The following is a 26210-nucleotide window of genomic DNA, read 5'->3' on the forward strand; positions in this document are numbered from 1 at the left end:
TAGTTGCTTCTGATCATTTTTTGTTATCCCAGAAATGTCATCTTCCCAAAAGATGATTGGGAGGAGTGTAAAAGGTCGCTGGTAAACACCCGACTTCAGCCTCGGTGAGTAGCAGCTGTGCCTCTGCCTCTTCCCCAAACCATTACTTGACAGTGGCAGTGGCTGTGGACCTTCCCCGGGTCCCCACACACAGGCACAATGGGAGGGGGCCCCTCGCATACACTCAGCAGAACCCTGCATCCCCACCAGGGCCCCCACCTGCCTCCCTGGCTGCAGAGCGTAATACGTTTCTGGGTGCAGGTGATGCCAGGACAGCTCTTAGGAAGGGGGCGTTTTCCATGTTGACCTGGATTCAGGTCAAATCTTGGGTGGATCCTTGGGCAGCCAATGTGCTGCCCCTGGAGGTGCTCTGCCCCCCACCCCCTTCTCCCAGGCCATTGGCGCTGGCCTTGGGTTGTGGGTTCAGGGCAGCCCTTCATGAGCGTCACGGGCAAGACCTTGCTACACAGAGGCTCTGACCTGCTTCTCTCATGGGACAGTCAGTAGATCTTCAGGTCCTTGGGGTGGTGGGATTAACACGTACTTGTTCTCTGATGAGTTTTTTTTTTTTAATTTTTCAGAGTTTCTGAGAACAAAACCAGTGTAACTCATGGAAACGATTGCCATTTTCTTTCCCCCCAGGTCACTGTGTTTCTTACTCCTCCTCATGGTTCCTCTTCATTTCCTCTCCGTCGCCTCTCATTACTGTCCAGGCACAGGCACGAAGAGGGCTGAAAACGTTCTTCGAAAGTGTCCCTGGTTTGTTAGGGTTTGGAAGTGGAATTGTGATAGGCATAGGCACATTTCCCCATGTTTGGGGCTCCCTAAATGGCCCTGAGATGACTTAAAACTCTGGGGACCTGAACAAATTTTGACTGGAAAATCAGATTTCTGCAGTTTCATGTAGCTTTGAGAATTGAAATGGGGACCCCTTGCAGCACCTGTGCACCCAGGTCCAGTGATGTGTTAGCATCCTGCCCCGATGCGAGCGTTGCCCCGTGGTCCCCGTGTGCCACATGTCCGGTCCCCGTGCTATGGCGAAGTGGATCTGGGGACGCGGGTTTCACAGGGATTGGTGTGGGTTCCGGGAGCACGCTTCACAGGTAGTAAGAGAAGACAAGTCCCCACGGTGAGATAGATGGGGGGGGGGGGATGGGGTGCCTGGGACCCAGGGGTCTTTGGTAGAAATGGAACGGTGGGAGAGGCATGTTTTATCAGCTGCACGAGCTGTTTTTATCTGTGTCTTCCAGATCTTCAGTGGCAAAAAAATGTGGGTGGGGACAAAGCAGCCTTGTACATCTCACCAATCTCCTCCCCCCCATTTGGAGAGAGAACCAAAACTTGTCCTGATAAGGATTTACCTTGACAGCTGTTTTTAAAGTTATCCAAATAGCTGGAATTTTCTTGGTCATTGACATTCTCTCGTATTTTTAAGTGTTTTACTTTTTACAGTTTTTTTTTTTTTAATAGCCAACTTCAGAAAATCAGTGCAGGGGAGGTTTCGCATGTACATGTACTTTTTCTGACAGAGACCCTCAGATGTATCCTGGCTGCCCCCCTTAGTTCTTGTGCTTTAGCGGGGGTGGGGGTGGGTAGAAGTTTCTAGCAGGAGTGGTCCTGCTCACCTCACCTGCCCTTTGGCCTTCATGTGGCCTCTGGGGCTCTGCATCTCCTGTGGCACTGTTCACAGACGGTCCCGCGGCAGAGTCCCTTAGGTGGCATCGAGTCCCGAGGGTTCTTTTGAAGATGCAGCTGTAAACCCTCCCACACGGTGTAGGAGTCTCAGGCATATTTGAAGCTGTGAAGTAATGTTTTTGATTTTTTGCGTGTTGCACGTCACCGTGCACGTAGTCATAGTCTTACCTTCTGAAAGTTAAAGAAGTAAACCTGGAAGATCGATAAGAAGGGTTTCCACTTTGATTTCTGTCAACGAAGGTCGGGGCGTTGCCATGCACCTGGAGGCGTCAGCGAGACGAGCACAAAGGTAACGGCCGCTTAACCCGCCGGGGTCAGCAGGTGCCGCGGGCTATGTGCCCCAGAGTCTTACCACGCCCCCGGCCCCATCATGTTGCTTGAAGTAGCAGGTGATGCAGGCACAGATAACGGTTAAAGTTGAACCTTGTCAAAGTGGTGAAAGTGCCTGTTGGTGGGTTTTGGAAGTGAGGGAAAGCAGCAGCTCTACTTCCAGCTGAGTCTCAGGTCTGGCGGCCAGTCCCCACCAGTCCAGTTGGCGTAGACAGGAGAGTGGAACGCCTGCCTCACACACAGCCTCGGCCCCGTTTCCTTCTCGTGGTTCATGCTGAGGGATGATGTGACCATTTTTTTTCATATATTACCAGTCCAACATGAATTGGGTTTTGGTTTTCAAAATCTGTGAAACTCTGAAAACAAGGAAGGGTCCATTTGCCTCCGGAGGTGTACTTGGTTTTTTTGCAAGCTTGTTATGGCCAGTTCTCTGCACCTCTCTTGAGGTGTAAGTCGCTCAGATACTGCACATCAGTAAGAAAAAAGTCAATCTGGACAAGCTTTGTGTAGCCCCAGATCATGGCAGTTTGGCTGTGGACCCACATACAGACCCCTAGCGATGGAGAGCAGCTGGCGCGAGGGCCCCAGAGATGGAGATCAGGCCTCCCAAGTCTTCAGTGGGGAGTCTCTCTGTTTCTGTGTAAGCACAACTTTAATTCTCCAGGAGTAATTCACTGCAGAATATTTAAGCAAAGGCACAAAAGCAGAATGTTCTCTCTTGCTACTTGAATTTTCACACTAGGAAACGTCTTGACAGCCAAGAAACAAAGTTGAAATGAGAAACGTCTTCGTACACGTGTCAGGCTGAGCTGAAAATAGAGCTGATGTCACAGTGAGCAGAGCCCACTCCCCCCAGCCCCTGCTGCTCCACTGTGTCCTCTGAGCCCTGGCTGGTCCCGTTACGTTACCCGGGCCTTGTGGCGGTAGCTGCCTTGCCTCGGCCTCACCACTGAGCCTGGGTGGATCTGGGGCCCTGTGGGAATGGGGGGGGGGAGGGGACGTTCCGACCTGCACCACGTGGGCTTGCTTGGCGCCTGGTCACATAAGAAGCTCTTTGATTTCTTTGGCGTTTACAGCCAATCATTCTGAGTAGTGTCTCTCCCCCTGCCCCCCACCGTGTCAGTGTGACTGAAAGCCTCATAGCTGGGGATTTTTAGGGTAAATTGGCACCTCTTTGGGGCAGGACAAAAGGTATAAAGCAGTGACCGTCCCTCAGGGTTTCTCACTGGTCCCTGTGAGGGGCCACCCCGACAACGGCTGTCACTGGGCGGGGGCCGCGCGATGCTGTGCGACTCGGGCTCCTGCCCGGCGCTGGTTCCTCGTCCTGCTGCACAGCACTGGCTGCTCGGAGTAACACAGCTTCCACTCCCGTTTCCTCCTGTCCCCACCAAGGCCCACCAGTGCCACCCAGCGGCCAGCGATGCCACAGCACCACGGCCCACCTTGCCGTGTGGCAAGGCCCCCAGTTTCATGCTTATTGGGAAGTTAGCCAATTAGATTGTTGCTGGTCCCTGAGCGCACCGGCCTGCCTGGTTCCTACCGGGCTTCACCACAAACAACTCGTTTCCAGTATAAACCAATGGCCAGACCCAGCAGAAACGACGTCATCTGGGGCGGTGGCCTGGCCACCGGCCAGCATTTCCTCCTGTATCTGCTCCCCAAGACAGCACCTGCCCTGGAGCTTGGGCCACTCTTTTCCCCATAGGCAGACCCCGGGATGGCCCAGACTGGGTGTACACTCCCAGGAGGCCGTCTCTGTCCGGCACATGGGCAGGTGGTCACGCTGCCTCGAGCTGGCAGCACTGGGGGCCTGCCACTGCTGGAGCCACTCTACCATGGGGGTGTGCTGCTTTCCTGTTCTAGAACTGGTGCTTCGTGGTTGGTTGGTTACGCCTTGCTCTTCTGTGAATGTATACACATAATACAGTTAAAAGGGAATTTGGATGAATTTGCAAATCTGATTTTAGCTCTACTCAGAAGTAATGCTTCTGTCACTGTCAGACACTTTGGCACTACACCGTGTCACTGCCATTCCAGCAGCAGCTAACCCACATCCAGCTGACGGTGGGACCAGATGCAACTGTTTTCTGTTTTGAGCATTTTTCCTCAAAGTAGGAGAGGGATAGAACTGACTTGCTGTTGGGGTCCACCAGTTCCCACATCTTACCAACTTTTTATTTATGTAATTACACTTACATACGCTCTGAGATGCAGGTGAGGGATGATGAAAGTTGACTTTTAAAAGCCAGAAGCAGCTAATTTTATAGAAGAGCAGCATAATGGTTAAGGAAAGCCATCCCCTGCTTTTTAAATAGATTACGTTCATTTACTGTTACCACTCTTGGATAGCAGGTCACTTTAATCACCTGTACTGTGAATGTCCTAAAAATAAGCTCCTGGCTTCTGTTTTCCCTGAATGAGAGAAAACACCGGTTAGACCAGTGGAAGCGTTGATCTTAGGGAGTGAATGTTTTCGAAGTCAACAGGAATTGTCACTTGAAACAATGTAAATGTCACATGATAAGATTTGTTTGAGGCCCCATCATGGGTGCCTCACTGAGGATTCTGGAAGCATCTTAGGCCAGCTTTTTACAGTTGTTTAAAAGTGTGCTACTAAAATCTCAGCAGAGTTTGTAAAAAGTCAGTGACTGAGCTGGTCTTAGGACTCGATTTTAATCCTGACGGGTTTGTTCCTTCATCCCCTGCTGGCAGTCACAGCTGGCACCGCGTCCTGCTCCACTCCACTCTCGTTCCTTCCCCCAAGAAGAGGGGCCTCTGTCCATTTCATTTAACCTAAGCTCTAGCAGTCGTGTCCCCCCCGCCCCCCGCCCAGATTAGGTGCTGTGGACCCTGTTAGCCAAGGCTGAGCTGGTAAAGATAAGTTTCCATGTACTGAGGTATGGTAGCGCCTTAGGAATATGGATTTGAGCTGATGAAATAATATACGTAGAATCATAGTACTTAGTCTTAGTTCCTATGACGTCCCCAGTTCCTACTTTGTTAGCTGTGACTTGCTGACGGGACATGGGTGACAGCCAGCAGGGTGGTCTTGGGAAAGGGCTGCTCAGCAGGGAGTGGGTGGTCTTGGGAAAGCCTGGACAGCATAGCCCAGGGGTGCCGGCACATGTGGGGCCAGTGATTGGGACACCGTGGACAAGGGGACATGAGGTCGGGGGGTGCTCTGTGAGATGAAAATAGATTTGCAGTCAGGGTTGTTGCTTGATGACAATGAGGTACTTCTAACACGGTTCTAAGTTTTGGATGTGTGTAGTGCTGTTGCAAACTGTAAAATTAGGTAATTTCGCCTGTACTATGAAATGGAAAAATCTTGCGGTCCCTGGGCTTTTAACACCTGTGGCTGAACTGGCCTGACCAGTGCTGGAGGAAGGCAGTCTTGAGGGCAGCACTCCGGCCCTTTGCCAGGATGGTCACGCAGGGTGTAGGCTGTGAACGCCTTGGGGGCTCTTGTGGGGTCAGGCCTTATTTGTAGACAGGCTCTCGCCTCTCTCCCCAGACTTCAGATTTCTCCCTGCTTCACTAGGACAGTAGCAGGAAGCCCCGGCAGCTGACTGGAATTGGTGGGTCTTCAACCCTTGCGTAAAATTGGAAGGCTGCTAGAGCATCTCGAAGTCTCCCGTTTAGAATCTAGGGGCTCACTGCGCTGTGGGTAGTTGAGAAAAGCCTGCGCCTGGAGAGGCGGCTTCTCCGTCGGTCCTGTGTGACGTGGCCCTAGGTGGTGTCCCTGTGCTCTCCTGGCTTGCTCCCTGGACCTGCCTGCCCCCACCCCCACCCCATTCTGCCCTGGGTCCCAGACGTTCTGGGCGGTGGGCCTGAGCGGGGCCATCTGGAAACACGCCCCTGCTCTCAGTCACGGCTCCCCACGTACCTCTGCTGGGCCGCATGCCCCTAAGACTGAGGAACTGGTCTTAGGATGAATCTCCTTGCTTGCCTCTGACTGTAATTCTGATGGTCTGATACGGGATTAAGTGTAATCAGTCCATGCGAAGTACTGGCATAAAGATTCTCATTTTAGCTTTTGGCTGTAATCCTTGTTTGCATTGAAAGTGCTAACCTACTGTCTTACCCAATAGCGAGCTGCAGCTAGAGGGGTGTGAATGACAGCAGGTGGCGTTCCTGCCACCCAGCTCCTAGTGTAAAAATAACTGGTCTCCCCCCATGTTGCAGTTTTCTGCCAACATTCTATATTTTATTAACATCACCACGTCCAGTTGACTTTTGTCCAAGAGGACGGTGAACACCTGTGAGCCGCTAACCCCAGGGTGGACTCTCACTAGTCCTTCCAGTGCCCCATGGGCCCCCGAGGTGGGGCTTGGATATGCATTCGAAGAGAATGTGTCTGATCCACCCTGGAAAGATTTTCTAAGCTCCTGTTCACCAAAAACTGCACTGGGACTCTCCATGAGAGTGGTCTTTGAAATCTATACCTTCTCTTGATACAGCAAAATTTGCCCTTCGAGTTCCAAGCTAAGCTAACGGTTTAAATCAAGCCTTTGATAGCTTACTGGTTTATCGGTTGAAGTCAAAGTTTTAATAATAAAGCATTTATCTCTGAAACAAAGTATACTCGCTATCATAAATGTTGCTGGTAGCCCTTTTTACACTCCTTTTCTGAATTTAACAGTTACTTTAAATCTGTCTCAGTGATGCCGGGTTATTAGCTTTGCTGGTTTCGGGTGCACGTGCTGTGTGGGGTCCCCTGCACCCCTACCTCACTAAGCGGGCCCCTCTCCTTTGCAGCTGTGAAGGAGGACAGACGCGCAGAGGCAAAGGTGGCGGTGGCGGCGGTGCCGAAGAAGGCGGCTCCTCCAGGCTCCTCGGGAGGCAGCAAGCAACCCTCGCCCAGAAATCTCCTTCCAAAGAAGTCCCCTCCTTTTGCAAACGCGGCAGCAGCCAAACCGGCCATCAAAAAGACGCCACCGGGTTTCAAGGGCACCATCCCCAAGAGGCCGTGGCTCTCGGCTGCCCCCTCCCCCTCGGGCAGCGCTCCCTCGGCCAAGCAGGCAGGGCTGGCACCTGTTGCTGCCACGTCTGCTTCCAGAAAGTTTCCCAGCTCTGCTGCTTCGGTGGGCGCCATCAGGAAGCCTGGGACCACCTCGGTTCCCCTGGCCTCTCCAGCCCCGGGACGCCTGGGCCCCGCGAGCCCCGCCTCGTCACAGCCAAACTCTCAAATTCGGCAAAACATAAGACGCTCCTTGAAGGAGATCTTGTGGAAAAGGTGGGCTGTTCCACTTTGTTTCTTAAATGTTAAAGTGGAAAGTTTTCCACGTAAAGGGTGGTTGTTTCGCGATGGCTCCGCTGTTTAAGAAAAATGTCACATGTGGGACTTCCCTGGTGGTCCGGTGGTTAAGACTCCGCGCTTCCACTGCAGGGGGCACTGGGGTTCCATCCCTGGCTGGGGAGCTGAGATCCCACATGGCATGTAAATGCAGCAGTTACTGTGGGGTTTTTTTCATTCCATCTAGAGTCACTGACAGCGATGACTTAATCATGACAGAAAATGAAGTAGGAAAAATTGCACTGCACATCGAGAAGGAGATGTTTAACTTGTTCCGAGTCACAGACAATCGGTACAAGAGCAAGTACCGCAGCCTCATGTTCAACCTCAAGGACCCCAAAAACCAGGTGCGTGTCCGACCGTCAGGAGAGGGGGCAGTCCTGGCCAGGTGCTGCCCAGGCCTGGGTTAGGGCAGTGGGTCCCCCTGCAGCTGTGGGTGAGTGGCATGCTGTTCCCGTGGGGCCAGGCGCTCACCCGCTGAGGTTCTTGCCACCCGCACGCCTGTGTGCCTGCCGGGGCCCACGCTGTCTGGATCGGCCTCTTGACCTCTTACCTGTGTTTAGAAGCAGGGCACATACTCTGACTTTCCATTTCGCCTTGTTAAGCCCCTGGCAGAAGGGATTTCTTCTACCTTTGTCCCTGACACTGTACCTTCTTCAGTCGATTGTGTTTTCTGTGAAGTGGTCTTTGTAGCAGGGTCAGTGCGGCGGGATACTCGAGATCAGCTGCCTGACCTCAGGGCCCTTGTTCTCCGAGCATCGATGGGATGCTCCGGGCCCTCGTCCTGCTGCGGGGCAGGGGCTTGCCTTGCTGCCCATCTCCACATCCTCTCTAGTATCTTAGAGGGGTTTTTTTGTTTTTTGTTGTTTTTTTGTTTTTGCGGTACGCGGGCCTCTCACTGTTGTGGCCTCTCCCGTTGTGGAGCACAGGCTCCGGACGTGCAGGCTCAGCAGCCATGGCTCACGGGCCCAGCCGCTCCGCAGCCTGTGGGATCTTCCCAGACCGGGGCACGAACCCGTGTCCCCTGCATCGGCAGGCGGACTCTCAACCACTGCGCCACCAGGGAAGCCCTCTTAGAGGGAAGCCCTCTTAGAGGGAACGAGTGAACAAGAGATGTTTGTTTACAGGGGCTCTTCCATCGTGTTCTGCGTGAAGAAATCTCTTTGGCAAAACTTGTGAGAATGAAGCCAGAAGAACTTGTCTCCAAAGAGCTTTCCATGTGGAAAGAGAGATCGTCAAAGCCTGTGAGTGCCGACGGGAGAGGAGGCTGCGGGTGCCAGAAGCCTGACACCAGCGCCCCCCCCCACCCCAGAGTGAATTAATAGCCCGTTGGCATGAGAGAGTCCCTTTGGGAAAGAAGGGCTAAGTTTTCACGTTTGTCTGTCTTTTTCATCTTAGGTGATGGAGTCCAGAACTAAATTGCATAATGAGACTAAGAAGCCAACTGTTAAACAGGAAACTATTCCCGATATGGAAGATTCTCCGCCAGTATCAGATTCTGATGTAAGCGTTTAGGATTTCCAGTGCTCACGAGAATTGACTAAGATGATCCCGTTCCAGACGTTGTTAGGTGCCTGAATTACTGGGCAAGACACTGAGCTGACACAAGTGTGTGTAGTTGTATTGCTTCTCAAGTACTTGTATTCAGTAGTCCTTTTGCTCTTTTTTCAGTGGTTCTTAATCACGTGAGATGTTTCTTCCATGGGTGCTGCTGATGTGGAGAGGGGGTGGCAGAGAAATGACCTTCTCTGCTTCTTGTGCTTTAGGAACAGCAAGAATCGGTGCGGGCGGCCCCCGAGAGGAGCGCAGCCCCGCTGCTGGACCTTGTCGGCAGCATGCTGCAGGACACGACCGGGCAGCACCGGGCGCACCTCTTTGACCTGAATTGTAAGATCTGCACAGGTGAGCAGATCTTGGGGGAGACTGTGGAGACCCTTCTCGGGACAGCTGCATTCAAACCAGGTTACACAGTGGAAAGGGTAGAATCGTTTCTTCAAGCTTAGGAAGTGAGCCCCTGCCTTTATAGTGGCGTTGTTTTAAAGCAGTGATCGTCTGTCTACCCACGGGCAGGCTTTGCTCTCGAACGTGTGGGATTTCTCACGAAGGCCTTCCTTCTGTTCTCCAGGTCAGGTTCCATCGTCGGAAGATGAGCCAGCTCCGCAAAAGCAAAAGTGGTCAACTTCTGCCAAGAAGGAGGACTCAAAGTCCAAGCATGACAGCTCTGCCTCTGAGCCCGCTCTCAGCTCAGCCGATCATGCAGCACCAGAAACTCTGCCTGAAAACGCCTCGGAGCCAGACCTGGAAAGCGCTGCGCGCGCCCATTTGGAGGGAAGGTCCCTCCCGGTGCCTCCAGAGGACGGCCACCCCGAGCCCTCCGCCCTGGAAGGCGCCCCCTGCCCGGCCCCTGGGGGCGGCGGAGTGCTCACCACAGTCACGGTGTCTGGCCGAGACCCCAGGACTGCACCAGGCGGGCCGAGCACAGGCACGGCTCCCTCGGCAGCCCGCCCAGACAGCGCCCACCCAGCGGAGCCCCGACAGGACGTCCCGAAGCCTGTGCCGACCTCCGTGACGGTGCCCAAGTCCATCCTGGCCAAGCCGTCCGCGTCGCCCGAGCCCAGATACCTCCTGTCGGTCCCACCGTCGCCAAGCATCAGGTGCGGCCCCCGTGTGTGGTCTGAGCAGCTGAGCTGTGGCCTTTCTTTCAGATGAACAGGAGCAGTAATGAGTGATTCAGTCTTTCGGCTCTGAAATCCACCCAGAAATACAACTCTCCTCAATTTTCTATTTTAAAAAGGCGTTTTTTTAAGGCTTCAGTTTTAGGATGACTAATTATCACCTTAGAAATATAGTTCCTGAAAACTGGAATTTAAATTTACAGCCATCCAGTTTATTGCCTATATAGTTTATATTTCTTTGACCAGAATGTGTTTATATCATTATGATTAAAGTAATTAATTTGAAAAAGTAAGCTATCAAAACTTGCAGGAATTCACTTTGCTTTTGTAAACACGTTAAATAAATAAATAAATATTGGGGATTCTTTGGGCAGAGAGAAAGATTCACGTATCTTCTGTGGTTTTGTTTTGCAGCATCTCAGAGTCCCGCTCCCCTCCAGAAGGCGATACCACCCTCTTTTTGTCTCGACTCGGCACCATTTGGAAAGGATTTATTAACATGCAGAGTGTAGCGAAGTTTGTCACTAAGGCGTATCCTGTCTCTGGATGTTTTGATTATCTCAGTGAGGTTAGAACCAGGAGGGAGAGAAGCGTGTGTGCGTGTGTGTGTGCGTGCACGCGTTTTCCACGGGCACTCTGGTCCCGCGCTGGAGTCAGGCGTGTGACCACCTTCCTGCTGAGTGTCTGGACACGCAGCACCTCTGAAGGCAGAATAGGGGTTGCCGGGCCGAGTCAGCAGGTTACGTGGTGTGGACAGTGGCGAAAATTCAAATGAGAAATCAGACCCTCCATCTTTTCTGAAAAAGCTGAAGCTTGTCTTCCTTCTCCCTCTGTTCACTAGAGCTTGTGCAAAACCAACCTGGGTGTGCATGTGCCCACTGCAGGTGTGGCCAGACACGCATGACCTGCCTTGGTGTGGAGGGGCACACGTGACAGGTCTTTTATTTTTCAAAATTAGCAAAACAGCACTAGCATTTCAGACTTAACAAAGAGTGCTCAGTCACTTCTGAGACATACCTGGATCTTTATGCGTATGTTCCTAAAAGACAACAGTAAAACATATTGCTGACTGTCACCCTATTGAGCAGAAGCTTCTCCTCCTACCACCCTTGGGTTTGGTCACTCATAATCCCAGATGTTAGTCAGCTAAGCAACATTTGACACCGTTATTGCTGCTTTGTTTGGGATAGTTGCAGTTTTCTTAGTTGTGAATCTCGGGTAGTTTGGGGTCTCTCTCTGACCGCCACGGTTCCACCGGCCATTTAATCAGAGTTCATTTCACTTAGGACCTGCCCGACACGATTCACATCGGCGGAAGGATTGCCCCAAAGACAGTCTGGGATTACGTCGGCAAGCTCCGATCTTCAGTGTCTAAGGTACCTGCCCACAGTCTGACCTCTGCACCCGAGGAGGAAGGGGTTTGTTTACACACGGCTCTTTCTTTGACTCTCGTCTTGCGCGTTAATACTTGAAACGTCTCTAGTTCGTGAGATACTTGCAGGTGAACGTTTAAGTTCATAGCTGGCTAACCTGTGAAGGGGTGTCTGAGTAGCATGACGGTGGAAGCTTTGTGAAAGCGCATGTGCAGTTCAGAGCTAGGAATACAGATGCTCTGTCCCTTCTTGTCTGAGCTGATGGAGTAGAGGTGGGGGGAGGCGGCTGGGCTGGAGTCTGAACCCCTGAAATGCGGACGCAGCTGTGTGTCTGCGTGTGCAGTGCTCTTTGGGGGAGGGGCTCTTGTTTTCACTGGGGTCACAGAAGGGTTACAACCCTGGTCTAGTTCAGCCCTCCCGTTTCGGAGCTGCGGGCAGCTCATCACACGCTTAGTGGTCACTTAGCTCTGTGTCAGACACTGCCCCAGGCTGGCCCTGCACACAGAGTACCCCATCAGTATGAGCGCCGCAGGAGGTGGGCTCTGTGTTGAGGACAGTGGGGCTGAGTAGTTTTAAAGCGGTCCCTCCGAAACCAAGACCAAACCCAGCAGTCTTGAGATTCGGGCCTGTGTCCTCTTCACTAGCTCGTTGTTCGGATGTGTTGGGCAGCAGGGCTGTGACGGTCAGAATCAGAGCTGGTTGCTCCTGTCCTCGCTTCCCTCCTGCTTTTGGGGCTTAGGTGCAAGGTGAAGCGGCTGCCTTTCCGAGAGGCCGCAGGTCAATGCTCCCCGCCCTCTGTTTGTTGCAGGAGCTGTGTCTGATCCGCTTCCACCCCGCGACGGAGGAGGAGGAGGTGGCCTACATCTCTCTGTACTCCTATTTCAGCAGCCGCGGCCGCTTCGGCGTCGTGGCAAACAACAGTAGGCACGTCAAGGACCTCTACCTGATCCCGCTGAGCGCCGCGGACCCTGTGCCCTCCAAACTCCTGCCCTTTGAGGGACCAGGTAGGCCCCAGCCTTCTGCCCACACGTCCCCCCCACGCCCTGCGGAGTCAGTCCCAGCGAGCTGCGTGCCTCACCCAGACCCGGCCTTTGGCAGCGGAACTTGGGAGCAGGGGTGAAGTAGCGTCGAGCTATGGGACTTCCTGGGTAGTGGAGGGTGGCACCGGAGGTCCCCTGAGGAAGGTGTGAATTGTCTTAGAAAAGTCCTGTGAAGAGGGACAAACCTGTCCGGAGCCCGCCCGCCTCGTGTGAGCAGGGTGTTGGCGGCAGGAGCTGGGCAGTGCCGGGAGGGCGGGGCCTGGGCCTGGCCTGCGGGCTTGCCTCCTTGCAGGCGTCAGGCCAAGCCTCTTCGCTACAGGCATTCGTTTTGAGGAGAAACGAGAAATAGCGTTGAGACAGGAACTAGTTCTAGAAATAGTCACTTTGAAATCTGCTGCTCGAATTCTTATCTTTGGCAGACCACTTTCTGTTCACTCATTCCTTAGAAAGTGCTGCTTCTAAAGAATTACTTACAGGCTGACCAGAAAGAAAGTTCAGGCTTGTCAAGGGAGCTAAGGGTGATTCCAAGGGGGACGTGGTCTCTGGGGACCCAACTCCTCTTAACCCTGAGAAGTTGACGGGACTTAAGTCTCGCAGAAAGGTGCCTAAATGGGAGTGTCTCCTTGGCCGTGGCGCCCCCCAAAACGGCTAAGCCTAGAAGATGCTGAGCGTAACCCGCGGTCAGCGCTCTTGAAGCACTTGCTTCTACAGGCGGTGGCCACGCCCACGCCCGGTGCCTCCGTGTCCATGGCCAGCGCCCCGGCGGCTCTGCGGCTGGGCCCAGCTTCCTGGTCGGTCCCCGTGACCGCAGGGCTCGTGTTCCCTGACATAACACACGGAACTGTCTCAGTGCCAAACACGTTAGAAGCCAAGCTCTCCGGGGGGCTGTCCCACTCCTCGTGCTAAAGCGGTGCTGCCTGATGGGCAGCAGGGAGGGCCGTGGCCGAGGTTCTTGGCGGGCAGCTCCTGGGGCGCTGGCCGGCTCCCTGGACGCCGTGTTCCTGACACAGCGGTGACGGTGGTGAAGCCGACTTCCCGATACCATGAGGAGCCTCCGGTCAGTCACAAGGGTGGAAGCCTAAGCGGGGCCTAGTGTGAGCGTAGATCCTGTGACATGCACACTCTGCGCGACTGTAGCAGCGGGACCTGGGAGGTGACAAAGCCCTGTTTCACCCGCGTTGGAGCCCCCCTCACGGCTCCACCTGCAGAGCCTGCGGTGAGGTCTTGCCTGACTCCGTCCCGGTGCACCTTGTCACACGAGCAGGGGGCTGCCAGGTTCGGGGCCACAGACAGACCCTGAGTGGGGCAGAGGTGGTTGAGGTCAGGCGTGGTGAGGAGGCAGGGGCGCAGGGGCCACCGAGGGGACCCCCAGTTGGAGCCGCGGTGGGAGCTGGTGCAGTGCTGGGTTGGGGCCTGGCTGGCAGAGGGAGGGGGCCGCGCTGGGTGTTCCGGGGTGACACGGGGACAAGGAAGGCTGGGCAGGGCGCTCACCTCATCTGCTAAGTGACCACACTTGATGACCAGCGGAGTGGACATCACTCCTCCACCTGCATTCCCAAGGCTGTCACTTCCTGAAGGGGATGCTCAAAGGCCTGCGGGTTTTCATCCACAATAGAGAACGAAGGTTTCATTAAAATCAAGTAGGAAGAGGGGCTTTCGAAATGTGATTGTATGGGAAATTTTACCATAAACTTTTAAAGACTTTTAATCGAAGAGCTTCTAAATCTCAGCTCGCTCAATTTAGTATATATATTTTTAATTCTCCTGCTACCTTTGTTTGACGTTAACATCCGTGTGTGTTCTGTACACCTGCACATCAGCCAGACTCCCTTGGCCCCAGAGGCCACGTTACCTGCCTGAGCTGCTTCGCACGTTTGTAGCGTGACTTGGCGCTCCCTGGGTACAGACGTCCGTGTGTCCCAGGCTCGTGGTGTGTGCGTCATGTGCGTGTTGTGTGTGTGCATGAGTGTTTGGAAGGTGGGCCGGGGGTGTTCCTCCCGTCTCTGCACAGCATCCTTTGACGGCACAGGTCCAGTCTGAGGGGCTGCCGTGTCCGTCGATGGAGCAGCCAGTGGGCTTGAGCACATGCTGCCTGGCAGCGCTGGCCCCGCACCCTGAGGGGAGCACCCTTGACCCCCCATGTCAGCCCCTCAGCAGGGAGCGCCCGCACTGCCCAGGGTTGTTGCTGCCTGAGCTCGCAGGGCCAGTAAGCGTGGAGTCAGGGTCCGACCCGGCCGCATCTCCATCCCAAGGCCTCGGTGGGGCACAGGCCTCCCACTTCGGGCAGCCCGCCAGCGGGCGGGCTTCTGGGAGGAGGAGGGCAGGTCTGTGGGGGTGGAGAGTGCCTACTCGGACGTGGGAGCCCCGTAGGTTTTGACAGTATGGCTCACTGGAGAAGCAGGCGAGGACACGAGGTGTTGAATCCATGTGCGGTGCCGGGGAGGCCTGCGCGGCCTGCTTGTGGTCAGCGTCCTCTCTGCCCCACGCTTGGTTGGTGGACACGGGGTGGTCTCCACGCAGAACCCACAGCCCAGTCCCTGCACGGCAACAGAGCCCATCCGAGCCCAGTCTGCCTCCAGGGCCTTTTGTCCTCCCGGGCTCCCTCGACTTGTCCCAGAGGCGCCAGGCCGTCGCCACGTCACACAGCCTGGAGGACGGCTGGGAGGCCCGCGTCCCTCTGAGCCAGCGGACAGTCCTTCCACTGTGGACACGGCTCAGCTCAGTCCCACACACACTGACGGGGCTCCACCCCTGGGGACTCGGGTCTCAGCTGGTCCGCGCGTCTAGGGGCTTTATTCACAGAAGGAAGACCAGTCAGATGGGATGCTGGGCCTAGGCCAGGGCGCCCGGCCCTCCCGAGGGGGTGGGGGGCGCCTGTCGAGGGCCCTCAGGCATCTAAGGTGTGGACCACCCTGAGCAGAGGACAGGGACCTGCCTTCCGAGGCATTGCAGGGCGAGGGCCATTCTCTTAGCAGGCTGGCTCCATCCGTGGTGTCTGCCTTCTGTCCTCACGCTTAACTGCTTCCTAAATTAGCAGACCGTTTCCGTGACTTGCAATATTGTCAGGTAAGCACGTCTTCAGTTTCTGCGTGCATAGCTGTGTACAGATGCTGTAATCAAAGGCAAAATCGTGCTGAATGGAAAGTGCTTTTCTCTCCTTTGAAATCAATAAAAATATTTCATGGAAACTGGTCATTGTTTGTCTGAATTTGAACCATTTGGTAGCTCTTGGTGCCCATCCAGGTGCACTGTGACGGAGGACTGTCTCCACCTTGCTTTGCCTCAGCCGACGCCAGTGTGCTTCTGGCTGTGCAGGTGGCGGTGCTGTGCTGGGGGCACCTGGACACGGGCGGGCGGACGGATGGACGACGCTCTCCTCACTGGGACGCGGAGCCCTGGCTTTGCACAGGTCTTAGGGACCCAAGAGTGGGAGCGGGCGAAGTCTGCATGGGAGCCGAGTGTGGCGGGCGGGCAGCTGCTTCTCCCCGTATTTGCTGCGTCTCTGCCCAAGTCCTCTTCGAGGACGGTTGCGGCTAACTCCAGCACAGTTTCTGTTCCCGCAGGTGTGGACGTTTTGTCTTGTCGGACTCAGACCACAAGAAGGTGTTCACTTTAAATACTGAATAGTGGAGCATTCCAGGTAGATTTAGGGGTAAACGCCTCATTTGATAGTTGGACAGCTTTCATCTGGTTTATTAAAACTAAACCTTGTCCCCCCGCTGTGCCACGTCCAAGGTGCATGGGGGCTGCTTCCCCCGCGGCCCTGTTGCTGACACACCTGGACACAGATCCTGGTTTGGGTCTTGGCTCAGGAAATCCACACACACCTTTTCAGCTGTCCCTCGTCCCTGGGTTTGTCCACTTCTTTCCTTGTATGGGTGGTCTGGGGCTGACCCTTTCACCGTGAAGACTCGGGGACCTACATGCAGCTAAGAAGGCTTGTTTCATCCACACCGGACATTGTGGACACGTTTCTCCCGCAATTTGGAGGGGGTCGGGCAGGGGTGCCGACACCCCGGTGCTCAGTCTGATCAGTACCCCGTGTCTGGAAATGATAGTTCAGTGGCCTCCCACCTAGTTCTCATCTACTTGATGAGTCATAAGCCTCACCACTACCCTCAAAGGGAGGTCGGTAAGTAAGCGCCCCTCTTGTGACCATGGGACAGAGGCCCTGTGCGGAGCCGGGGAGGCGCCCCGGGCCCCAGCGGGAGCCCTGTCTCTGCACGCAGCCAGCGGGGCGCCCTCTCCTCTCCAGGGCTCACACTCAACAGTGGGCGCGCCCACAGGGGCCCCAGGCAGAAAATGGGGCCTTCAGGCGAAGGCTGCCCCTGCCCCGCCCCAGTGGTAGTAGCCCTTTGTGTCCAGCGTGCCCTTGCCAGGCGCCTGTTGTGAGGGTGCGGAGCGGGGTGGAGCCAGACGTGCCCTCACCTCCCTGACGGTCACTGCCGAGGCCCCGGTAGCACAGTGAATCATATTCTTCCACGAGTAAGTCATCTCCACGGTGCTGGTTACATTTCAAGTCTCATGCAGCCATAACGTGCACAGGTGAAGCAGATGAGATTTGACTGCTTCAGAAACAGCCCAATTTAAGTGTAAAGTCCTGGGGAAGATCAGTGGGGAAATTCAAAACTAACACTCCTCCAGCTCGATCTTTGTTAGATCGCTTACGGGTGTGTGTAGACGAAGTAGTTGAGCTGAAAGCATTTAACAATACTAGCTGCTTAGTTAGGTGCTGGTCTCCAGGGAGTTAACTGTTTTCGAAACAAATGTAAATGTTAAGTAATTTAATTATAACCTCACCTGTGATGCCTGTGACCACAAAGGGTAGAGTCTAGAGAATTTTGCCACGTCTGGGATATATCAGTTTTGTCAGGAAGCACATAAACCTGCTGCAAGTTGTAGGGCTGGCGCACCTCCCGAGGACAGGACCCCACCTCCTTGGATTTAACGCAGTGACTTAGCCTCCACACACAGCGTCTTTGACCTGAAACGCGATTCATGCCGCAGGCCCTGGTGTTGGCACCTTAGAAGTTTAGCTCTTCAGAGGTAGCATAGCCCATCCGCACTGAGGACAGAGGACAGTCGTGGGCCCTGGGCTGCTGAGAGGACGCCCCTGGCCGGGGCTCCCCAGCCCTCCCCACCCCCGCCCGCGTGGCCGAGCACATTCCTCCTCTGCTGCTGCTCACAGAGCTGGCCAAGGCTCCAGCTTGTGGCTCGGCTGGGGACCTGCTCTGCCAGCTCTGGGGCCATGTCAGTGACAGTCGGTCCAGAAAGGGCCACGAGAGTCAGTTGAGCTATTGACTGTGCCCCAAACTGGATATTAGTGAGCTGTAAATTATTCAGTAAGTGGCTGTTATAGTGAGTGAGAGATTTACTATTTTAAGTTAAAATAATTCATTTTGATTAGAAAGCAAACTTGATAGAGTATCTTTCACATCTGAGCAGAACCATCTGGATGCCATGCTCAGTGCAGTGGGCCTGGCCTTCCTGTCTCCACGCCCTCCTTTGCCCAGCTCCTCCTTCCCCTGAGTCACCAGTGTCATCAGAAGGGCAGGCAGAGGACATTCTGGAAGAAGCCGTTCCTCTTATCATGAGTGGGTGTCTTCATGGGCACCTCAGCCCTTGAATGTCAGCCTGTGAAACGAGGCGCTGAGCACAGTGGGGAGGGGGGCCGGCGGTACCTCGCCGATCCATGTGGATGCTGGGCCAGCCCAGCTCACTCTGGCATGCCGGGTCTTCCTCCTCGGGGGCGGGGTGGGACATCCGCCACCCTCGTGCTCGGCATGTCAACCCACCTCTGTTGGAATTTAGGAAGGGTGACAGGCGCTCAGAACTACACAGTGGGTGTCCAGAGACAACTATTTGATCTGTGATCAACTTAAAATCACAGAAAGAATAGGAAAAACAGTGCTGATTTTCTTTTTTAGTGATTTAAACAAAAAATATATAGCATGAATATCTTTTACACAATAGTGATTTATGTGTAAATTGAGTTTATACAATTTGATTAATTTTAAATATGCTGTTGAAACAAAATTTTGGTCCCATGTTTATCATTTCTCCCTAACTTACCGATCTGTGACTCGGGCTTTTCTGTTCCCCTGTTGGTGTTCCGGGTTTGTTATTAGTGTGAGGGTAGAGGAGCCGTACAGAGACAGTAGCATCCCTGGGACAGTGCACCACGATCCACAATGTTTGGATGAAGACTTTTTAAAGAAATAATTATTTTTTAAGAACTGTGCAATGTTCTGAAATTCCCAGCGTGTTCTCCACGTGGTCTGTCCTTTGTTGCCCCTGTCCGAACACCGTTGGGCTTTAAGCCGCACGTCTTGTGTTGACAAGAGACCTGAGCGTTCGGTAGCTTTTGATAAGCTACTGGTCGTTGAACGTCTTTCTAAACCTGCAAGAACACTTGTTTTAGGCATTTTGGTCAGCGTCACTTTTCCCATCAGTTGTAATTTTGACACCAGTGACCGATGAACTTATCGAATGGTGTGTGCTATATCGATCAGTATAATTTTGTTGATCATTATAATTGAGTTGTAGAATTGGTCCTTAATTGAACTTTTAATTTTAGTATGAATAGCTTAATTTACATATTGCAGCTCATAAGTTAAAGTCGAAAGGGGGTGCTGCCTTCCTGATTTGTAGCAAGAGTCAAATAAAGGAACACAGCTAAGAGTTCGTTTAGAAAACATCCTGGTACATACAGGCTTCATTCCCAGTAGGTGAACGGCCTGGAGTGTGTGTGTGCTGGCCTTCCCCACCTCCCCCAGCACACCTCTACCCTAGCGTTGCGTATAATTGAAAATCTGTAATAATTTTAGCACTGGGCGAATGAGCGTGTGCATTGGGCCCTTGGTTTTGTGGTTTGTGGGCCCGTCAGGCCGGGCAGGTGCGTGGTGCAGTTTGCATCTTTTGCAGCTGGTCTTCAAACACTTGGTTCTGTTTTGCCACAGAATTTCCTCCTCCTCCCTCTGGAAACCATCCCCCCACTGCCCTTCACACCTAGAGTTTACCCCTGAAGGACAAAAGCTACAATTCGATTCTAAAATTTGCGCAACTGTTTTGTTTTCTAGGTCTTGAGTCACCGCGTCCAAACATAATCCTGGGGTTAGTAATCTGTCAAAAAATAAAGCGTCCTTCAAATGCCGGCGAATTAGACAAGACAGAGGAGAAGCGGCCCCGTACTCAGACACAAGAAGAAGTGGATCCCGTCCACCCCAGAGTGCCAGCAGCCCTGCTCCCTGAGAAGAAGCCACCCAAGTACCCGCTGTGCCCAGGGGATGCGGCTGTCAGCACCACACCCCCGGGGTCTCCCCCACCCCCACCCCCTCCTCCAGAAGCACCAGGCGCGCCGGCCTCATCTTCCGTGTTACAGATACTGTCGTCGCTCAAACCAGGAGCCACGAACACTGTCACAGCATCACCCGCATCAGTGACGGTGGCCGCTTCCTCTGTCACTTCCTCTTCTTCAAAAACAGCTTCGCCCCTAGAACATATCCTGCAGACTCTCTTTGGGAAGAAGAAGGCGTTTGACCCCCCCACCAAAGAGCCTGCCGAGTCGGCCCCAGCCCCCCACCAGGACTCGAGAGCCAAAGCCGGCGGCGGGCTGCCGGCAGCACCTCTGCTGGACCCAATTGTCCAGCAGTTTGGTCAGTTCTCAAAAGACAGAGCTCTGGAGGAGGAGGAAGACGACAGGCCGTATGATCCCGAGGAAGAGTACGGGCCTGAGAGAGCCTTCGACACTCAGCTTGGAGACCGCGGGCGACGCCAGGACGCGGAGAAGGCTGCGGAGGCAGCTGAGCGGGAGGAGGTGGCCTATGACCCGGAGGACGAGACGATCCTCGAAGAAGCCAAAGTGACCGTCGACGACCTGCCCACCAGAATGTGTGCGGACGCGCACGGCGGGCCGGGCCTGCCGGCGCCCTCCTTGGCCGAACAGCAGCAGATGATAGAGGAGCTCACCAAGCAGATCGAGGAGCAGCAGAGGCAGGTGGAGGAGCAGGAGGAGGCGCTCAGGCAGCAGAGGGCGGCCGTCGGGGCCTCCATGGCCCACTTCTCCGTGTCGGACGCGCTCATGTCACCACCGCCCAAGGCTGCGCTCCTGCCGCCAGAGCCACAGGCTGCGGCCAAGCCGGCCGCGCCCCCCGCTGGCAGCCAGGCTCCGGGCCCGAGCGCCGAGGCGCGGCTGAGCCGGGACCCCCGGCAGGCCCGGCGGTTGGCCGCGGAGAGCAACGAGAGCGAGGCCGCCCCGAGGCCCCCGCTGGCCAGAGAAGCGCCCGGAGGGGCCGCTGCCGGCCCGGGGCCACTCCCAGCCCAGGAGGAGCCAGAGTCAGCCCCTCCACCGTGGGCTCCGGGCGAAGAGGCCCCACTGCCGGCCAAGCAGGACGGCCCTCTGCGGGAGCCCATGGAAAGCCCGGGGCCTGAAGGCGCGACCGGCGGGGACGGCGCGGCCAGGCCTGCCCGGAAGGTGCTGCTGCCCACGCCGCCGGGTGCCTCCTTCCAGCCCCTCTTCCCTTCGCAGCACGAGGGCCAGACCTTCCACCCTCCCGGAGGAAGGGATCCTTTCTCGGGTCCAGGGTACTCTCAGGAAAAACCTCTGGGCTCTTGCCAGTACGACGATCAGAGAAATGCTCAGTTTCCCGAAAAAAGTGACTCCCTGGCAGCTGAAACCGAAGGAGACAGAGAGCCACAGCCCAGGCCAGGTGAGGGGGCCGGCACGTTCCCTGCCGCAGCACAGAAAGGGGGGCCTCCACCCCAGTTCCAAGGCCAGCGGGAGCCTGCACCGCGTGCTTTCGGGATGTCGGGCCTTCACGGCCCCAATTACACAGGCCCACGGGGGCCAGTCCCTCCGTTCTCGGAAGAGAATTCTAATAACGACGGGCCGAGAGGGGGGCCTCCACCAGCCAGATTCGGGCCCCAAAAGGGGCCCATCCCTTCCTTGTTCTCAGGGCCACATGGGCCACCTCCCTATGGGGACGGGAGGGGCCCATCCCCTTCCCACCTGGGCGGGCCCAGGGGAGCAGGGCCGCCTCCGTTTGAAGACCGCAAGGACCCCCACGGGGAGAAGAGGGAGTTCCCGGAGGCCCCTTACGGTGAAGCCTCGGGCCCCCCTGGCCAGTGCGAGGGGCCCGAGCAGGCCCCGTTCCTGGGAAACAGGGGCGCCACGCCTTTCCAGTTCGGGGGCCAGAGGAGGCCTCTGCTGTCGCAGTTTAAAGGACCCCGAGGTGGCCCTCCTCCTTCTCAGTTCGGAGGTCAGAGAGGCCCCCCTGCCGGCCACTTTGTGGGCCCGAGGGGGCCGCACCCTGGGCAGTTTGAAGGCCCCAGGGGCCAAGCTCCTGGATTCGTGCCGGGACCCAGGGGGATGCAGCCTCAGCAGTTCGAAGAGCAGAGGGTCCACTCACCGCCCAGGTTCACCGGCCAGAGGGCACCGGCGCCCTTGCCCTTTGGGGGGCCCCGGGGCGCCGCTCCCTTCCCCGAGAAGAGCGAGTCGGCGCCTCCACGCTTCCACTTCCAGGGCCCGGCCGCCCCCGGACCCAAGCCGGCGCCCCGGCCACTGCTGGAGCTGCCCAGCCACCCGCCTGCGCCACCCGCCGCGCCGGCCCCAGGCCCCGAGGCCGAATTCCGCGAGGGCAGGGGCCACGAGTACAGAGGCCCAGGCTTCGAGGGGCGGCCCCGGGACAAGGCCCCGGAGGAGCCCGAGGCCCCGCCGCCCGACAGCCGCCCGGGCCGGGCCCTTGAGGACCGCCGGCGCGAGCGGGAGCGTGGGAAGCCCTGGGAGCGGGAACGCGGCCGGACCTGGAGTCGCGAGCGGGACTGGGACCGAGGCCGCGAGTGGGACCGACACCGCGACAAGGACGCTGGCCGCGAGTGGGACCGGGGCCGCGAGCGCAACGCGGGCAGGGACAAGGGGCGCGAGTGGGACCGGGCCCGAGAGCGGAGCCGCAACCGCGACCGCGACCGCGACCGGAGACGTGACCGGGAGAGGTCCCGCAGCAGGGACCGTGACCGCGACAAGGCCCGCGAGCGGGAGCGCCGCAGGGACCGTAGTCGGAGCCCGGAGCGACCCCGGGACCCCAAGGCCGAGGCCCCGCGGGCCGCCGCCCCCACCGCCCAGACCTAGGGCCGCCCGTGAAGCCGCGCTCACCTGCTAAGCAGGTGGTCTTGGAAAGAGCTGGGTGCTCATGCACAGGACAGAACCTTCTGGACTTGAGAAATTACTGTAATTTTGTGTATGATGGTTTCTTATAAAATTTCACACCTTTACAATTCTGATGCTTTTTAAATATGAACAAAAAACTAAGAACTCTTTAACATTTCCATTTAAATGTACTGAAATGGGAAAGTACCTACAAAAGCATATTGCTTTTTCAGATTATAAAGTTATCTTTTCTAATAACTTGACTATTGTAAATTTTAAGGGAGTTTAGTGGACCTCAGAGCCATACCTTTCCTGACATCTCATCTGTGATACCTGTTTCCAGAAGCTGACTTCACAGGGTTCGGGGCAGGCGGCCACGTGTTTCTGTGCATGGCTGTGTCAGCTGTCTCTGGAATGTTGAGAAACACCAGACTTAACTACAGGTGCATCTTTCTCTTGTCATGAAGAAATTTGAATTACAAATTCCAACCAGGAAACAAAAACACATTTCTTTGTTTTGCTCAGTGTTTAGGTATCCCCTTACATGTTCCCCGCACCCCCAAACATGATTAAAAGCAACATCTGAGTAGAAATTGTGGAATTTTAAATAACAATTTATTTTAAAATGTTTAAATTTTACCAGCCTAAAGAATGTGAGAAAGTAAAGCAATTAAGTGTACTTTAAAAGGCGGGGCGGGTGGAGGGAATAGGTTTCTTTGATTTGAATAATCAGGAACGTTTTGTTGGTTGAACTTTACCATCTGAGCGGTTCTCTGTCCCGGGAAAAGTGCACTAGCTCCGCACTGTGACACACACTTGTGACAAAATCTCAACGTTTGTCATCGAAATGGAACAATATTTGTGTAAAGCCTGAGACGAAAATAGTGATATTAGCTTAAGAACTACAAACTAGAAAGCTTTTCACTGTGAGACACAGGATACTGCTTCTTGTCATGTATTTTCCAAGTACTTCTGAAGTGCGAAAGAGAAAAAACTTGCTAATTTATTTGACTGTACAAATAAACTTTGATAATTTTTTTATATTTTCATAAACTTACTTTTGCAAATATAAAATTAGAGAATTTCATTTGTTCTTTGGAGTCTGTTCCATTGTACATCACTACAGATTTTTCACTTTCTAGCACAAACGTTTAAGTTATGAGAACACCGAGAACTTAGCAATTTGGAGTGATTGGTGTTAGAGACCCTGTCAGTAGGTTACGTTAAAGTGGCGACGAGTTCCAACATCTAACGAGATGTGAAGGTTTTTTTACGTGTAAAACAAAAAAATTTTTCTAATTTAAATACAACAAATGTAAAAAATCAAGTGTGTTTCTTTAGGTTTACTTGATAGAAATTTCTGTAAATTGTATTTTATATTGCAAAGTATTATATCACTGTACATTAAAACATGGAACTTCATAGCTTTGTTACTTGAAGTAGAATAAACATCTACAGAAGGTTTTCTGTCTCGTGTGGCATCGCGTTGGAAAGTCGGGTCTGCAGAGGGATGCCTCAGCTCCCGCTTCTTGGCAGTCGGCGTGGTGTGGGCAGCGGTGCCCTTTGGCCTGAAGACCCCTGCCGGATGCACCCCGTTCCCGGGATGGTTCCAGCACAGGACCCCATGTCGAGCAGGAAGCCCGAGGCCACCAAGGGAAGGACAGAGAAGTGCACGGTCGGGATGACAGAGACGTGGGGCAGGCGGTACCGGCAGGGTCGGCAGGCACCCAAAAGTCCCCGGCCGCTGACTCGGGCCTTAAAGGAGCACCGGGCTGGTCACGAGCGTGTGGTGAGGCGGAGCTGGTGGCCCAGGCGCCTTGCCGGGTGGAATAAGTGGCAGGGGCTGTACCAGCAGATGCGGAGCCTTCAGGTCAGGGAAGCGGCCGCAGCTGGGAGGAGAAGACAAAGGTGTCGGCCTTGCCCTTGAACTTCAGGGCCACCAGTGACTGGCCCCGTCCTGGTGGCCCTTGTGCCAGCATTTAGCTTCTCAACAAGTTTGTGCACCCATCTCCCGCCATGAGCCGAGACACGCAGAAAACATCCCTCGGGCAGGACAGGCTCTACCCCTGTGGGCTGGAGAGTCAGTAACCTAACGTCTGGTTTCCCGGCTGAGTGCCGCAAAGCGGGGGTCCCGCGAGGGGACGCCGCCATCACTGCCGCCTCAGAAAGGCGTCGGGCCAGGCGAGGCCAGGAGGGTGGCCGCTCGTCTACGGAGAGCCCACAGCGCTAGCCTGACCTTGGGGAAGACCGCCCTACGGCTAGGTCCTGCCAAAGAGGAAATCCCGAATCCTGCAGGATAGACGCGAGCAGGGCTGGGCACGGTGCCCGGCTCCAAAACGCGTGAGTCCCTCTGGCCTGCAGGCTGCTGTCCAAGCAGTTTCCCCAAAACGTCGGGGAAAATACGCGCAAGTTTTAAAATCCTCAGTCCCTTGAGTACAGCTGGGATGTTTGCATCCTCCCCAAGCCCTGCTTTATCTGCTCCACAGAATACTCCCGTGGCGTCCGCTGCTCCGTCCTTACCCTGCCAACTACCCCTGCTCTCCTCCAGGACCAGACCTGATGGCTCCAACCCGTGACCCCGTTTAGCCAAAGTCACTCACACACAATCAGGTGCGCCGTGCAGCGCTTGGCTCTCCGGAAACCTGGCATGAGGACTCCCTCCCGCTTGAGGCCTCGAGGGCCGCGGTGCCTGGTGGGGCCCCGTATCCCATCCAGTTCCGCAGAGGCAACTGTCAGGGAGGATGAAAGCAGCCTCCAAGGGAGGATCACACCCCAGGGGCCGGACCCTCCCCACCCCCGCACCAGCAGGTCCAGGGCCAGGGAGACAGCAGGGCGAGGCACAGCGACGGGGACCATCTGGCTGTGCCCTTGAAGGGGCCTGAGCAAGGGTTGAGGAGGCAGGTGCCCCAGGGTAGGAGCCCCAGCCTCCAACCCAGGCCCCTCAGGGTGGGGATGGGAGCTCCTGGCTTGGGATGGCTCTGACGCCTGCTTCCCATCAGACATTTAGGAAAGGGGAGGCCCTCCAACACCACCCACACTTTCCACCCAGTGGTCACCACGGGCAGCCATCTGTATCTTTTCCCTTAATCTGTTTGTCCCTCTATTTTTTTTACAAAATTGGGATTCTATACATTCTTGTATCTTTTCTTCACTTCTTATAACCTGGGTATCCCAATTCCCAAAGGTATCAAGTATTCATCAAAAGCGCCATTTAGGACTTCCCTGGTGGCTCAGTGGTTAAGAATCTGCCTGCCGGGCTTCCCTGGCGGCGCAGTGGTTGAGAGTCCGCCTGCTGATGCAGGGGACACGGGTTCGTGCCCCAGTCCGGGAAGATCCCACATGCCGCGGAGCGGCTGGGCCCGTGGGCCGTGGCCGCTGGGCCTGCGCGTCCGGAGCCTGTGCTCCGCCACAGGAGAGGCCACAACAGTGAGAGACCTGCGTACCGCAAAAAAAAAAAAAAAGAAGAATCCGCCTGCCAATGCAGGGAATACGGGTTCGAGCCCTGGTCCAGGAAGATCCCACATGCTGCGGAGCAACGAAGCCCGCGAGCCACAACTACTGAAGCCCGTGCGCCTAGAGCCCGTGCTCCGCAACAAGAGGAGCCACCGCAATGAGAAG

At 55.2% G+C, this 26210-nt stretch overlaps 1 protein-coding gene across 7 annotated transcripts in view; it reads left to right on the top strand.

Moving 5' to 3' along the window:
• DIDO1 (death inducer-obliterator 1) overlaps window positions 1-24056 on the top strand; it is a 51848-nt gene extending 27792 nt beyond the window's left edge. For 6 of the 7 annotated variants that reach the window (XM_027086771.1, XM_027086770.1, XM_027086768.1 and 3 more), the window contains 10 exons: window positions 6823-7300; window positions 7548-7707; window positions 8488-8604; window positions 8759-8863; window positions 9127-9262; window positions 9486-10014; window positions 10450-10603; window positions 11322-11411; window positions 12217-12412; window positions 19528-24056. In XM_027086771.1, the coding sequence (XP_026942572.1) occupies window positions 6823-7300; window positions 7548-7707; window positions 8488-8604; window positions 8759-8863; window positions 9127-9262; window positions 9486-10014; window positions 10450-10603; window positions 11322-11411; window positions 12217-12412; window positions 19528-22574 (5012 nt within the window). In that variant the 3' untranslated portion in view covers window positions 22575-24056. Of the gene's footprint in view, window positions 1-6822; window positions 7301-7547; window positions 7708-8487; window positions 8605-8758; window positions 8864-9126; window positions 9263-9485; window positions 10015-10449; window positions 10604-11321; window positions 11412-12216; window positions 15641-19527 lie in introns of those variants that run through there. The other variant, XM_027086774.1, reaches the window with a different exon arrangement.
• The last annotated feature ends 2154 nt before the right edge of the window (window positions 24057-26210 follow it).

The sequence above is a fragment of the Aethalodelphis obliquidens genome, unplaced genomic scaffold, assembly GCF_003676395.1.
Source record: "Aethalodelphis obliquidens isolate GAN/ISIS:26980383/991018 unplaced genomic scaffold, ASM367639v1 scaffold57, whole genome shotgun sequence".
NCBI classification, from domain to species: Eukaryota; Metazoa; Chordata; class Mammalia; order Artiodactyla; family Delphinidae; genus Aethalodelphis; species Aethalodelphis obliquidens.